General features: G+C 37.1%; 1 protein-coding gene across 1 annotated transcript; it reads right to left on the reverse strand.

Annotated features, from left to right (window-relative positions):
• Nucleotides 1-10,327: 10,327 nt before the first annotated feature.
• Nucleotides 10,328-14,935, reverse strand: si:ch211-188c18.1 (uncharacterized). The gene is made up of 5 exons (XM_026909657.3): nucleotides 14,868-14,935; nucleotides 13,714-13,831; nucleotides 13,260-13,474; nucleotides 12,457-12,560; nucleotides 10,328-12,329 (listed from the first exon to the last, which is right to left on the reverse strand). Exons 1-5 carry the CDS (start codon nucleotides 14,932-14,934, stop codon nucleotides 12,177-12,179), a joined length of 657 nt encoding a protein of 218 aa, XP_026765458.2. The 5' UTR covers nucleotide 14,935; the 3' UTR covers nucleotides 10,328-12,176.
• Nucleotides 14,936-17,073: the final 2,138 nt, after the last annotated feature.

Consider the following 17,073-nt stretch of genomic DNA (forward strand, 5'->3'; position numbering starts at 1 on the left):
AGTGTGTGTGAGGGGTGTGTGTGAGGGGTGTGTGGGATCATCTACAATGCTGGTGGCTTTGCGGATGCAGCGAGAGGTGTAAATGTCTGTGATGGAGGGAAGAGAGACCCCGATGATCTTCTCAGCTGTCCTCACTATCCGCTGCAGGGTCTTGCGATCTGAAACAGTGCAATTCCCAAACCAGGCAGTGATGCAGCTGCTCAGGATGCTCTCGATAGTCCCTCTGTAGAACGTGGTGAGGATGGAGGGTGGTAGATGTGCTTTCCTCAGCCTTCGTAGAAAGTACAGGCGCTGCTGGGCTTTCATTGTTATGGAGCTGGTGTTGAGCGACCAGGTGAGGTTCTCCGCCAGGTGAACACCAAGAAACTTGGTGCTCTTGACGATCTCCACGGAGAGCCATCGATGTTCAGCGGAGAGTGGTCATTCTGTGCTCTTCTGAAGTCAACAACCATCTCTTTAGTTTTGTCCACGTTCAGGGACAGGTTGTTGGCTTTGCACCAGTCCGTTAGCCGCTGCACCTCCTCTCTGTATGCTGACTCGTCGTTCTTGCTGATGAGACCCACCACGGTCATGTCATCGGCGAACTTGATGATATGATTCGAGCTGTGCATTACTACACAGTCGTGAGTCAGCAGAGTGAACAGCAATGGACTGAGCACACAGCCGTGTGGGGCCCCAGTGTTCAGTGTGGTGGTGTTGGAGATGCTGTTCCCGATCTGGACTGATTGAGGTCTCCCAGTCAGGAAGTCCAGGATCCAGTACACAATAATAGAAGGGATTTATTTATAATCGCACTATCCGTTGCACCCAGATGAGGATGGGTTCCCTTTTCAGTCTGATTCCTCTCAAGGTTTCTTCCTCATATCATCTCGGGGAGTTTTTCCTCACCACCGTCGCCACTGGCTCGCTCATTAGGGATAAATTCACAGTGATAAATTCAAATATTTACAATATATTTTTGTGAATCCATTTATTTCTGTAAAGCTATTTTGTGACAATGTCCATTGTTAAAAGCGCTATACAAATAAAATTGAATTGAATTGAATTGAATTGAACATCTTTTGTGTTATTTGTATGGATACTGAAAAAATCCACTTACGGCAAAAAAAAAAAAAAAAAAAAAAACACCTCTTAGAGTTTACTTGCACTTATATGTTATTTATTTGTTTGTTTGTTTGTTTGTTTGTTTGTTTATTGTTGAAACTGCACTGTTCTGAGACGTGTACAGGAAGTCAGGTGATTAAACGAATAAAAGCAGAGCTTTGGTGGCCTCTAGTGGTCGTTGGTGGAACTACACCCAGTGTGAGCGCACTAGGTTTGTGTTTATGTCGTAGTTTCATTGTCCTTTATAGAAGAATATGATTTACAGGAAAAACCCTAGCCCCTTTTATTTATTTATTTTTATTTTTATTTATTTATTTATTTAAATATAGCTGTATATATATTAGTATTTCTTCATGCACCTGTTCTGTGTATTCTAATGTAAAAAAAGTGCTGATATTGCCACATTGTTTGTACATGGCTAGCTTGTACAAGTCATTTGCACAGTTGACAGAATCCTGCACATTGAAGCTCTTGTGGCAGCTCCATGAACAATTACTGTGCATACAGTAACATACAACATTTAGTAAAGTTAAGTCAAAATATACAAATATACAAACTTTACTTCTACAGTAAATACTTTTAGGTCAGAAGCTAACTGCATTTCACTGTACATGTAAACTGCACAATGACAATAATGTTGAATGCAAATACATATAAAAATAGGCATAGGAAAATATGCAAAAATAAATAAAATATGCGCAAGATATAAATATGTGTAGGTGGTTATATGTGCAAAAGGACTGAAAGAGAAAGAGTGTCAGACAAGAGTCATTTCAGGTAAATGTCCTGTAGTGAGGCAGTTTCCTGCCAGTGATGAGCCTGACTGCTCTCACTACTCTCACTGTGGTCTTCAGAGAGAGAGAGAGAGAGAGAGAGAGAGAGAGAGAGAGCCAGAGAGAGAGAGAGTGTTTATTTTGTATATTAACAATCATTATCTGAGATCTCCTCTCTAGTCCAACACATTTTGAAAGCCTTGCATGTTTTGCATGGGGTGTTCGAACCTAAAATCCAGCCACATCCCTGCTTTTTAATAATTAATTAAATTTTTTTTAAAATTTAACATAGGAAGCCAAAAAATAATAACAGGCAAGTTAAAAGATTCATCAGAATAGATGAAGTGCTGAGATAGTGCTTCTAAAACATTATAAAGCCCAGTTAACCGCTGACACTGTTGATATGAACAATGTAAAATAATTTAAAAAATGTAAAAAAAAAAATTAAAAAAAAAAAATTAAAGCATTAACAGCAATACTACCAGCTTGCCTTGACTAGTGGTTTACACAGCGTTCTCCACATAGGTCTCACCTCGTTACACACACCAGTGAGCGCTCCAGGGTGTGTCCTCCTGCTCTTCCGTCTGGGTTGAAACCTTAACACACCCCTTATAAAAATAATTTACCATGAAAAGAGACAAAGCTTCTGGGTGTCATTGACTTTAAGATTGGGGCTGAATTTTTAAAACTGAATTCTAAAACTCTGCTTTTCTGCTTTCTAAGTGTATACGACCCTGACCCCTTTCCTCCTGCAGTAAATATAAAGCACAGTATATAAAAACCAGTGCAACTTGTCCCAAAAACAATCATGAATAAAACTCACAAACTTTTTAAAAGTCCTTTTGGAGGCCCAGCTACAGCCAGACGATGCCAGAGTGAGGACGCTATCAGGATGTTAATTAATTCCTAACGTCCTTCCCAAATGTCTTAACATCATTTTTCCTTTCCTTTCCCCTACTAATAATCCTGCACTCTTTTCACAGTTTACCTTAGCTCATGAGGCTGCTTTGAATTATTACATCTTCTGCATAAGCAGAAAGATAAAAGCGTGCTCCATGCACTCCTGCAAGTTTCTTTCTAATGCAGTTGGTTCTATTGATAGAGAACAGGAACCTGCAATGATTCCCCTCCTTACTTTAAAAGGGCCACTTAAACTACCAGTGACCTTTGATACACTCTCAGTGTTGTTATAGAGCACCTTTGGCACAGAAATAAGCACTGATGAAAAACCAAACCAAACACCTCCAAAGTGTCCCAGCAGTATTTGTGTTCTACTTGATCAAATGCCTTTTCTTGGTCTAATAACATGAACCCAAACTGAATGTCCAGAATAAGAGAAATGTTATCAGACCTGGATCTGCCAGGCCCGCAGTAGGACTGAGCCGTATGTGTGGTCTGTCTGCACTATCACCTTCCCTTAGACAGGATCTTATAATCAGCTCGCAGCAGACTCCCTGGCCTCCAGTTCTTCACTTCACTTCCTTCCAGGTCTTCCTTCTTCAGCAGTAAGGTGAGGACTGTTCTTCAGCTCACAGGTAGCTGAATGTAATCATTCAAGATCATGTCACTCATCACTTCCAACAAATCAACAGGAAGGCCATCAATGCCTGGAGCTTTTCCATGAATGCCAACAGTAACTCCTGCGTAGTGTCTGGCTGCTCCAGCGCTTCGTTTCCTTCATAAACCCGCTGTGACACTGTCTGATCCTCTCTATACTCACTGATATAAAGAAGAACTGACCATCATCTGAGCAAAGGTGACAAATAAACCTGCTCTGTCCATTCTTTTTCTCCATCCTAAAGAAGAACAGCACGGGGCTTCCATTTCAGAGATGTTCTGAAAGTGTGATCTGATCAATGCTCTTAAACCCAGCAGCTCACCTAGGGATTTATTTTCTTACTCTGGAGTATCTGAACTTGGGTATGGTCTCCTGTGGATCCCACAAAGACCTGAAAGCTCCTTAACTGACTGAATGATGCTCTTTGTGACACTAAGAGGAGAGTCGAGTTGTTTTAGTGTACTGATTCCACTACTGCTGTAGGGATGCGAGCTGGGTTTTGTTTGTTTGTTTGTTGTTGTATTTTTACCTCTACTCTTCTCAGAAATAGTTAAAACAGTGTTTAAAATGGTTGTCATTAATAAGAGTGGTGTTATTTATGATGGAAAAATATAAAAATATAAAAATATGATATAAGGGATACAATGGTCTGACAAAAAAAAAAAACCAACTGGTGTAATTGTGGAAGGACGTAAAAGTCTGTAAGTGATATTTAAAATGATAAAATCTGTCTAGCCTAACCATTGATATGTACTTGCCTGTAGTGTGTGCTCATGTGTGTTGTGTATCAGTGACATATTTGACTCGCCACACATCAGACAACTCATGGTTTTCTATCAGAATGTTTTAAATACACCTTGAAGCTCGATCTGGTTCTGTGTAAAACACTGCTTATGCAATTAAAATCTCCTCCTAACACTAAGTAATGATCCTTGTCACACTTAGCTATGGGCTCTGTTAGTTGCTGTAGAAATTTTGGTACCACAAGTACATACGTATATGAAGGTGATTTTTATCATATTTGGCTTTAACGTTCACAAGCCACCATGCTACTACTTCCTCAAATTCATAAAAGTGTTATAAATCCACCGCATTGCTCCGGTCACTCAATAAGAGCTACTGTATGTCCACCTACTCACATCTCTTGCACCGTTAATATTTAGTGAGGAGATGTTTAATGTGTCTATGAGTGCAACTAACAAAAAACCTCCTCATGTAAAAACATTTCAAAAGTTAAAATCATTCTTTTTGGCTTTCGGCTTCATCTAGGCTTAATCAGATTTTCCTTCTGCCTGGTTAGTTCTGATTCATTAGTTCTGTTTCTGAATTGATGAACATTTCACTGGTAGGAAAATAATCTTCAGCTCTCACGGTTCTTTTTTCTGCTCGTCACAGACAAAACACTGCTAATCTGATCTCCACTAAATCTCCTTATCTCTGTTTTACTGGCTTCAGTTAGTGAAGATTCTGAGGTTTCTGACACAGTGTACTCCTCAGATCCACTCACAGTGAAGCTTTGCTCTCTGTCACTGCAGAGATATTCTTTTTCTGCTCCACTTTCTTTTCTTAGCTGCTTTTTTTTTTACATAAAGTTCATAATCTCCTGGTTTCAAAATGAGACAAGGTGTTTCAGCAACGGGGATTTACAACTGAGTGGTATTTCCCTGAATGCTGAAACGATTTGCCCATGAAAAGAAAGTTCACATTGTAACATTTCATCTCTAATAAACAGAGGAACGTTTGACAAAGTGACTGGAAATAATGAAGTGTGTAAATCCTTCACCTTCTCCAAAGAACAAAACAATGGCACTGTTCTCCGAAATGCTGTTTCCCAGAGCCAGTGTAGGAATGAACCACACTGAAGAACCACTAGAAGAAACACAATGACTCACATGCACAGAGAGAGAGAGAGAGAGAGAGAGAGAGAGAGACAGAGAGAGAGAGAGTGAGAGACAGAGGAAGTTAGATAGACAAATAGAGATGAAGTGAGGGAGACATTGGCTGAGTGAGACAGAAAGACACCCACACAAGAGAGGGTGACATCCACAGAAAGTGTGTGTGTGTGTCTGTGAGAGAGAGAGAGAGAGAGAGACTGATTTTTACATAAATTTACACAACTTTATTCACACCTAAATTAGAGTCAATTAGAATTACTTAGAGAGTTACAGAGAGAGAGAGAGAGAGAGAGAGAGAGGAAGAGATAGAGAGATATAGGGAGATAGAGAGATATAGGGAGATAGAGAGAGAGACAGAGAGAGAGAGGGAGAAAGAGAGACAGAGAGAGAGAGGGAGAGAGAGGGAGGGGGGGAGAGAGTTCTGTCATAGCTAGTCTTGCACAGTGTACATCTTCTTAAACTATTACAGGACAAGAGCATAGCTAATAATCTCTCTCTCTCTCTCTCTCTCTCTCTCTCTGGCTACACATGCTACTCCTGAGATATCAGTGATCCAGACTCTGTCTGCTCTGCGGACCTTCCTGATCCATCCTGATGCCCTACTCCTGGTTGGAGTTCTCATCACCTGAAATGCTCTCACGGCTGCTGAGGATGGACCAGGATGGACCTGAAGGTACATGAGATTACTGTGGATAGTTCCACTTAGAAACCATGAAGATGGCTCTGGATGTTCTTTCTTAATTGGATAGCCTTAGGACTTCAATTTCTACGAACATACGAGATTTAATACGAGAAAGTTAAAACCCTAACGATGTTCATACTCAAGTTCCTGGTTACACAATTGCACTATTTGTCCATGTAGCACACAGTTATAGAAGGGAATGATTTACAATCGCACTATCGGGTGTCACCCAGAATGAGTTCCCTTCTGAGTCTGGTTCCTCTCCAGGTTTCTTCCTCATATCATCTCAGCAGTTTTTCCTCACCACTGTCACCTCTGGCTCACTCATTAGGGATAAATTCATAAAGTTACAATTTTATATCCTGATTTCTGTAAAGCTGCTTTGTGACAATGTCCATTGTTAAAAGTACTGTATAAATAAAATTGAATTGAGTTGAGAGACAGAGACAGACAGTGACAGAGACACTGAAAGAGATTCAGAGAGAGAGAGAGAGAGAGAGAGAGACGTACGCAAGATCACTCTTCTCACAATGTGTCATTAAAATTGTTCCATATTACTTCTTTTACTTTTATTCATTTATTTATTAAAAGATGTGAATAAACACATACAGATACACACATATCTACAAAAAAAAAAAATGCAGACTAAGCACAAAATGTCAGTTATCCACACTGAGCTAAAGGTCAGAGTGTTTTTACTGAAAATCATTGTGGTTGGTTGCATTTGCTTTTTTTTTTTTTTTTTTTTTTGAGAGAGCGTGTTTCAGTGGCTACATATGTGTGAAAACACATTGTGAATGACTAATTCAAACTCAAGTCATGTGTATTAACATTAAGTATGAACACTGGCACGTTAACGCAGCGGCCCTGTGCAGCTCCTACAACACGGCCTGTTTAATCAGCAGAGCAGTCGTCCCTGCACCCAGTCTTTATTTCTTTAATGCTGTTTCCATTATTACTAAACACAGGGGTGGACAATACTTCAGTAACGTTACGTACTTCGTTACTATACTTAAATATTATTTTGGTATATTTATACTTTACTTGAAAATTGTTGAAGTGGGAATACTTGCACTCTTATTTAGTTACATTTGTATGAAAAAAGGTAAATTTTTCTCTTTACATTTTTATTTAGACCTCATTACAAATCCTGAAGGTTTCTTCTTCTCTCATCCAGCCAATGACATCAATCACATGAGCTCAGTTTAGCACCTAATCAATTATCATTTAAAAAAATGTGCAGTGTGGAATTTGGAAGTTGAGGATGATCATGTTCGGCTCTAACTTCAGTGAAATGTGTCAGTATGCTGGAGTAAGCAAAGACAGGTATAAAGACTGGTATGAGGCGTGTCCTTCACCTTGCTAGAATGAACAAAATCCATCTAACACCCATGCTGAGGTAAGCTTCACTAGTTTGCTACCATTAACTGGGTTTATTTATCTGAGCTAGGAAGTCCAACTGCAAACTTGCAGAGACTGAGTGATGTTTTCAGGCAAAATAGTGTAGCTGCTTTAAAAGTTACATTTCACATGAAAACATGACATTAACTTAATTTTATCGGTTAAATTTTTTTCCTTTTTAATACTTGAGTACATTTAAAAGTAGCAGCTTTTTAACTTTAACATTTCAGTTTCAAACAGTTCACTGTTTTTTTGCAGGAAGATAAAATTGATCATTAAAAAAAAAAAAGGTTAAACTTTGTAAAATGATTTTCTCTTTGAGAAACACTGATGACACTGATGTCACAAAAGCCAACCAATCAGCAACTCTAATTTAGACACACACACACACACACACACACACACATTTTCTTTCTGTTTTTTTTATTTGTTTTTTCTTTCTCTTTTCTTCTTAATTATCTTTTGCTTTTTTCTGCACTTTTTTGTCTCTCTATCCTTCTTTCTTTCTTGTTTTGTCTTTACTCTCTTATTTTTCTCTCTTTTTGTCCTATTAACTTCTAGAGAGAGGAAAGTAGGTGAGGGAACGACATTTAGTATTAGTGAGAACGGTAACTAACTTGTCTAACCAACTTTCCACAACATTAAATGTAACTGTAAATGGATAAAAAAAAGTATGATATAGTTCTGTAACAAATAATGAATTGTTGGCAAATTGCTGGATGTGCTGTTTTAGGAAAATAATCAACTTCAGAGTGGTAACAGTACCATCTTCACTCAGTATTTTACTAGCACTGTGTATGAAGGCTGACATTTAAGTCTGTGAATGGAAATGTTTTTCCTTTAAAGTCGGACAGGACAGAGTCAGAGCGCAGCTACAGAGACAGTGCTCGACAAACAGGAAATGATGTCACAAAGCCTCTCAAACCACAAAGAGTCTCTAAAACCTCATGTTACTTTCAGATACATGCGAACCAGCACATGCTGCTTCACTCGTATGGAAACAGTGTCTGATGATCATGCATCATGTCACATGTGTTTATGACTCATAACCTGATTCCTTTAAATAAAGGTGTGATGTGTTTGAGTAGATTAGAAATGCACAAAGACTGACTTCCTCTTCACCAAGCAATAATTACCAACAAAATAAAAAAAAATAAAGAAACTTGACTTGTGTGTTTCTCTTGCTGTGCTAACGACTCTCTATTTGTACATCATTTGCACTAGCATGAGGACGTGCTTTTGATGGAGATGATAGAGGATGAGAGAGAGGATGTCTGCTAGCCCTGCATAACCCTGAGTTCACACTAGCAAGCAACAAAGTGACAGCCAAATGTTTATTTTTCTATGTACATATGCGTCATGGAGCTGTGATTTAAGTGACATTTAAACTGAGATTTTTCTCAATTCTGCATAAATTAGTTAAGACGCAATAAAGAAGCGAGAAATCCGCTCACAACTTTAGTTCCTACCTGCAATTGGTTGCTGCAAAAGTGGAAAAAAACCTCATAGCAGTGATTTCATCTTATTCTGTAATATAAAATGTGTATAGAGATGTGATGATGAAAAATATAGCTTGGAAGGAAGTAGCAGAGATCTTTGGTGTGGCGTGTGGTGACTGTACGTAGCTAGTACAGTTAGCTCACTGGTACAAAGCCGAGCACATAACATTTAACCAAATTTTAGCGTTATTTAATTTGTGGTTAATTGATTATGTAGTTAATTAGTACTACTCTTTCTCAAAAAAAAAAAAGGTGGACAGGCCACGCCCATAATCGACAACCGTAGAGGTTGCTACATGCCCACAAGAGACAGTTCAGTCTTATGAGTGCATGTGGGTAAACTTAAAAATCTGTATCAGATTCACTGCCTCACCACAATAAATACAGTTAATTTAATATGTAACTCACCACATTAAGGTACATAACCACATCACATTCACACATGGGGCATTAAACCTGCAGTGCCTGTAATTACGATTTTTAAGAATGTGCTCACAATGGAGTGTGTCATGAGCTCACGGTCCATATGGTGAGTTCGGTGGTCCATCTTTACATCAGAGACGTCCCACTGCCACCTACGCTGTGCAGATGTGCAGGTCACAACTTAGGGCAGTTACCATAACTTGTCACACCACCACCACCACAGTTTTCATAAATATGACTCTTATCTCTGCAGGAAGTTATGATGATTGCTTATCAATATCCTGTGTATGCAGCATTCTACAAAACACCACAGCACTGCTGAATTCTGGATTTGGATTGGTCAGGAAGTGTTGATTAATTTCCTATAACAGCAGCTCTGGCAGTAGCACAGGTTTATATTAATCAGAATTGTTGATACAATAAAAAAAATGTAGTCATTGTCAAATTGCTGTGGTATAAGAGGAATAAAACATGTGCCGTTATAGGAAAATAAACTCCAGGGTGGTGACAGTAACTTCGCTTCATCACACCATCCCGTTGCTCAGGATTTTACTTTACCACACACACACACACACACACACACACACACAGTGTTTATTATTGAATTATGCAATAGTATTTAAGTTCAGTTTTAAATATAATGTTTGATGTGGGTTTTGTAGCCAAATGCACAGTTTTTCTAGCCTCCCAATAACACAGACACAGAGAAAGAGAGAGAGAGAGAGAAATAAGTCAAACATGTAAACATGCTTTCTGTTTCTTCGCTGTCTGCATGATCAAGACTAAAAAGACTGAAAAGTCAAGTTTTTAATAAAGTAAAACATAAAAACAATATGCACACTTGCTAACTGGTTAGTTATTTGCTAGTGAATCACTTTTACTGAAAATTACTGTGAGCTCATATTGCATACAAGTTTTCATACAAATATTTAATGTGTGTGGATCTACTGCACTAGAGAAGGACAGAAAATTCAAAAATAATATTTTTATTTATTGAAGGCACAGTACAAAGTTACAATGCGGTTTTATATTTGTACAAAAATATATAAAGATTTTTTTATTAAAAAAAATTTTGTTCAGTGTTTTTTCAGTAAATTTTAAAGCATCATATAAAACATACAAAGACATTTCCTATAGAAAGTTCCATTAAACATATTTACAAATATATTATATTTTATATCAATAAATCTAATTTATATATACTACTGGGCCTGTAAGTGCCAAAGAGGGCTGTCAGTGCAGGTAGAAAAATGTTTTTAATGTCATGGCAGCTGACATTCACTGTTGCCAGGCAATGGTAGAACATGGATGCCACATATGCTTGCTATGGAAATGCAACAGAACCATCCAGAACAGCAACATTTACCTCAGATATGCTGATAAATGGTTAAAAAAAGGACACTATATGGCTAAAATCATAAATTCGCTAACTAGTATGTGTTGTTTTTATTCAATATAAAGACCTAGTGACAGGGAAACACAACAGAACCATCTAGAACATCAACATTTACTTCAGATATGTTGATAAATTGTTTTAAAAAAAAAAGACACTATATGGCTAAAATTATGAATTCACTAACTAGTATGTATTTTTTATACAATATAAAGACACAGTGACAGGGAAATGAAACAGAACCATCCAGAACAGCAACATTTACCTCAGATGTGTTGATAAATGGTTAAAAAAAGACACTATATGGCTAAAATCATGAATTCGCTAACTAGTATGTGTTTTTTTTATATAATATAAAGATATAGTGACTGGGAAACGCAACAGAACCATCCAGAACAGCAACATTTACCCCAGATGTGTTGATAAATGGTTAAAAAAAGACACTATATGGCTAAAATTATGAATTTGCTAACGAGTATGTGTTTTTTCATACAATATAAAGACATAGTGACGGGGAAATGAAACAGAACCATCTAGAACAGCAACATTTACCTCAGATGTGGTGATAAATGGTTAAAAAAAGACACTATATGGCTAAAATTATGAATTTGCTAACTAGTATGTGTTTTTTTTATATAATATAAAGATATAGTGACTGGGAAATGAAACAACCATCTAGAACAGCAACATTTACCTCAGATGTGGTGATAAATGGTTAAAAAAAGACACTATATGGCTAAAATTATGAATTTGCTAACTAGTATGTGTTTTTTTTATATAATATAAAGACCTAGTGACAGGGAAATGAAACAGAACCATCTAGAACAGCAACATTTACCTCAGATGTGGTGATAAATGGTTAAAAAAAAGACACTATATGGCTAAAATTATGAATTTGCTAACTAGTATGTGTTTTTTTTTATATAATATAAAGATATTGTGACTGGGAAACGCAACAGAACCATCCAGAACAGCAACATTTACCTCAGATGTGTTGATAAATGGTTAAAAAAAAGACACTATATGGCTAAAATTATGAATTTGCTAACTAATATGTCTTTTTTAATACAACATAAAGACCTGGCGAGGGGGAAATGAAACAGAAACATCCAGAACATCAACATTTACCTCAGATGTGTTGTAAACTACTAAAAAAAAGACTTAATTTGAATAAAATTACACCGTAATTACTCTCAGCATCAACTGCTACCATGCTAACTAACGTATTCTCCAACACCAAAGACTCTGAACTGTCATAACGGCATCAGACAACAACAACAACAGCCTCAGAGTGGTGAACTTCTGGACTAAATAATACACCTTTGATGTCATTTGGTGTCCTTTAGGCGTACTACTTAGTGCAGTTTGTGCGGATTTGTGCGGATCACAAAACTATGGCTTCAATTTAGATTGAAGAAAGAGGGCAAAATTTCCAAATTTAACATCCATCAGCTTAAATCAGAATGTGTGCGTCTCTGGGTGGACTCGTACGCCGGGTTAGTGAGTGCCTTTGCGGTGTTGCCACGCATGACCTCATACACACCATTAGAGGGCTGCTGCTGCTTCGGTGTGTAATTTCCACGATCACAACACAGCTTCACCTGCAGAGAGAGAGAGAGAGAGAGAGAGAGAGAGAGAGAGAGAGCACAAACAAAAGAGTACAGCAGCAGTCAAATTTTTTGCAATAATTATCTGTGTGTATGTGTGTGTATGTGTGTGAGTGTGTACCAGTAAGACCACCAGGAGCAGAATGATGACTGACAGACCACCAATCACACCCCAGTAGATGAACAATTTACAATCAGCTTCCTCTTTATCTATCTGTATGGTTCCTGTAAAACAAACACACACACACACACACACACGCACACATGCACACAGCAGATTGTCTAAAAATAGTCTGTCCAAAACTGGTGGCTTACTGATTAAAACAGATAAACCTTCACCCTCTTCAGGTGTTAGCTGTTGCATGATAAGAGAGATCTGACTGGTGGGTAAGAATAGGCCAAGATAAATTAGAAAGAAAAACCAGAGATAACAATAAACAAAGCCTCCTGTTTTGCCATCACCAGACCACCAATTTTGCCTTCTAGTGCAAACGAGTGCTGTTGTGGTGAATATCTGTATGGCTGTGATTCGGCCGTAGTCACAAGGCCGCAGGTAATCACAGGTAATTTCTATAAACAAGAAGTTAATATTGATTAACTGATATTTCGGACACAAATATTGGCCAAATATCTTATTTATTTTTTCCCAAAGAAGCCACAGCTGTAGTAGGTGTAGTAATGGTTTCAGTGTCATGAACTCATGTTATGTAGCGAACACAACACAGACAAGCGGAGTGATACACACACCAAAATGTCCCAGTGATGTTATACCAAATATAAGCACTCTTGGAAAGCCGCTTGTCCAATCAGATTAGTGGACTGGAATTAAATGTTGTGTAAAATATATACTGTATAATGCTAGTAAATGTTTTCTGCTTGAATCAATACTTTTTGGGATAAAAATTAAATTATAAACAAGCTTACCTGACTGGACTAACAGACACGTTCGCTCACTGATGGAATATAGGTCTTGTTTGTTAAATCTGCACCAGTAAACTCCGCCGTCATGCTTGCTCACGTTGTTGATGGACACTGAGAAATCTCTGAAGTCCTTGTTCGTCTCCACTCGGCCTCTGTAGGGGGCCTCAGGAGTGAAAGTTCCGTCTATGTAATAGTACAACACCGACTCCTCTCTGATTCTGTAGATGATGAAGAAGGATTGTGAGAGTAAAAATGTAACATTATATTGTAAATAAATGATAAAAACTATAAAACATGACACTGACATAGAACATCATGTCAGAGAATAACAATTTCATATTTTTATTCTATTTTATTTTATATATAAGAAAAAAAGCATTACATTTACAGTGTGTAATGGTCTCCGGGGTGTGTTACATCATTCCTACTGTTTACGTAGTAAAAACACACAGCTTACTTCTCATCATGCCGTCTGTACATGTAAACTCCGTCCTGATCTGAGTTTGTGATGTTGCACTTGATGGTGGTGCTTCCACCAACACGCACAAACAGGGGTACACACCGGCCATCACCGTCTACACACAACAACACTTATACTGTATATTAACATATATATAAATAAGTAACTATCATGTAAATATACACAACAGTAGAATAAATTATTTATGAATCCCAAAAAGACATTCTTAAAACAGCACATAAAAATAAAACATCAGATTCAAAACACTAATGGAGGTATAAAGTACTACTAAAGCCATACACATTGTTAAAGATTGTCAAAAACGACGACATTACTGATACTGCAAGTCATAAACTACTACAAAATGTTTTGGTTCTAGGATTTTTCTTTAAAAAAATCACAAATATGACATTTATGTCTGGACTACATCTTTGATTTTATAATCTTCACTTTCTAATTTTAAATGATTGTCTTAATTTTTGAGCAAACTGGACCTAAATTCTACTGAAGAAAATCAAAAGACAGTCAAAAAGACGACACAAACTGCTCGTTTAGACTCCTGCATACTCATTAAATCATACTACATCGCTCCTTATGAGATAAAACACTCCTAAAGTCATACTACATCACTACTAATGAGATAAAATACTGCTGAAGTCATACTACGTCGTTCCTAATGAGATAAAACACTCCTAAAATCAGACATCACTCCTAATGAGATAAAATACTCCTAAAGTCATATTACATCACTTTTAAGGAGATAAAGTACTGCTGAAGTCATACTACGTCGTTCCTAATGAGATAAAATACTCCAAAAATCAGACTACATCACTACTAATGAGATAAAATACTCCTGAAATTCATACTACATCATTTTTAATGAGATAAAATACTCTAAAGTCATACTACGTCATTTCTAATGAGATAGAATACTCCTAACCTCATACTACGTCGTTCCTAATGAGATAGAATACTCCTAAAATCAGACTACATCACATTTAATGAGATAAAATACTCCTGAAGTCATACTACATTGCTCCTAATGAGATAAAACACTCTTAAAGAAAGTACAAAACACTTCTATAGACATCAAATACTTATAAAGGGAATATCACACTCTTAAATGTGAAATAACACACACACACACACACCTGAATGGGAGCCAGAGTGGTGTAACACGCTGAGCAGGACGAGTGTGTGTAGTGGAAGAAGCTTCATCTCTTCTGCTGCAAAAACGCTTTGTCTCTCTGATGCATTTGAGTCAGAAAGGAAAAGTACATACCACATAACACCCACAAACACACACACACACACACAAAGTGAATGTTATAACAGTTTTTTGCATAAACAGTGTGGATGTGTGTTTGTTTGTGTGTGTGATGTACAGTTTCCTTTGTTACTGCAAATAAGCTTACAGGCTACAGTATAAATAACAGTAAGTTATTTTAATGTATGTTCTAATGTTAATGGTCTGTGATGTGTACATACTTTCTTTTTTAATGCATGTATTTATGCTTATTTTTAATTTTATGTAATTTTTAATTACAGATGCAGTTCCCTTTATTAACACGCTTCAGTCTGAACTGACTTACACCAGGGGCAGCCGATGGGGTTTAAAATAGGAGAAGCATTTAAAGCTTTTATGCTTTTATTTGATCAAACTACAAATATAAAATAACAAGGTATACTGGAGTGTAAAAGTGTTTTGGATTATGTTACTCAACTAACCACTACTGTAGCTCCGAGCGATTCCGACTGCCGCTCAGATGTTTACAATTTTTTTTCGACTGCTAACAAGCATTGATCAAAAACTGAAGTCACGTTTCCAAAACTCTTTACACATTCAGCGAAAAAGAAAGCTTTGCAGACCAAACTGCGAATCATTTTTCATTGGTTGCACTGCATTCAATGCATTCAATGACCACATCTTTCCAAAATCCATGAGCTCTTTTATCATTCACTCCACCACCTGTATATTTGCAGCACATTTTTCATGCAGGCTGCGCTGTTCACCAAAAACAGTTTAATGAGTTTAATGAACAGTGTGATATTGCAGTGAGATATCTGATCAATTGATTAATAATTAACAGTAATTATTAGTATTATTAGTAATTACAAGTTCAGTTTTGTTTGGCATTGTCCCCATTTCAATCCGGATGCAAACACAGTTTTATTAACCTACATACCATTAATCATTATATTATTACTATTATTACTGTTATAATATGTTCTATAGAAATGGACCAGAAAATATTTTTCAATCAAGGTTAAAAATATGTTTAACTGTTCTCTGAAGCTAGTTTTCATTAGGTTACTATTAAATAAACTAGCTGGCAATATCCTATAGCCCCATGTTCAGCAGGCACTGCATTTTTATTTGTTTAAATGACTTCGGGATAAAGTCCTAAATTTAAGCATCAGGCCACAGATATGGATATAGATGCAGATAAACACAAGCTTTATTTGTAAAGGTACCAGACAAATCCAAAACGTGAGGCAAAAACAAGGTCAGAGAACATGCAGCGGTCAGGCGATGTGGGCTAGGCCACAAGCAAACTGAGGAAACCAGAAACTAGAACAAAACCAGAGAGACTAGGACTTAATACAAGGCTGGGTGCTGACTAGCACGCAAACACAGCATGTGTACATCACAAAGCGTGAGATTACTGAGAGTCCTTTTATACTGCTGCGTGTGATTGAGTCCAGGTGTCTGTAAATTAGTAATCAGGTGAGTAGGAACATGTGTGATGGGAGCTGGAGTCTGTGGCGGCCATGTTTGTAGGCCGGTTGGTGGACACTGATTCCATCGTTGACATTAAGGATGTAACCTTATATAATAAAAGCTTCCTGTATCAAATAGCAAACAAAACAAGCAATTCATACTGGAAAACACACTGTATGTGAAAGCAAACTTCCACCTCTCTCACACTCTCTAGACGCTCATTTTCACTCTTAAAAGGGTTTAAAGTTTATTTTTTGGTAATAAACAAAATAAAACAAAAAAAAACTATGAAAATACACATGCTTGCTAATCAGCTGGTCCTGGTTAGTTACTTAGTTCGGAAAGTAAAGCATATTTAGTGACATTTACAGTGAGCTCACTATTTCATACAAACTACAAATACAAAAATATATGTATGTATTTATTTATTTATATTTACTTACTGAAGGCACTTCTACTTTCCAGATTTGCAGGATTACAGATTCTTAATATTTGTTCACAATCTGTATAATTTTTCTTTTCAAAAATGTGGAATATAACATCATTATACAAGTGTATATGGAATATAACATCATTATACGCGTGTTTATGTATACACACACACACACACATATATACAGCGGGTAAAATAAGTA

The sequence above is a fragment of the Pangasianodon hypophthalmus genome, chromosome 2, assembly GCF_027358585.1.
Source record: "Pangasianodon hypophthalmus isolate fPanHyp1 chromosome 2, fPanHyp1.pri, whole genome shotgun sequence".
Lineage (NCBI taxonomy): Eukaryota > Metazoa > Chordata > Actinopteri > Siluriformes > Pangasiidae > Pangasianodon > Pangasianodon hypophthalmus.

Bases quoted from the DNA above. Each gene is read 5' to 3' on its own strand.
- si:ch211-188c18.1 (XM_026909657.3), bottom strand. From the start codon at position 14,934: ATGAAGCTTCTTCCACTACACACACTCGTCCTGCTCAGCGTGTTACAC. The intron at 13,832-14,867 runs GTGTGTGTGTGT...TGTTGTGTGTAG, and splicing joins CCACTCTGGCTCCCATTCAG to ACGGTGATGGCCGGTGTGTA. The intron at 13,475-13,713 runs GTAAGCTGTGTG...CATCATCTACAG, and splicing joins TACAGACGGCATGATGAGAA to AATCAGAGAGGAGTCGGTGT.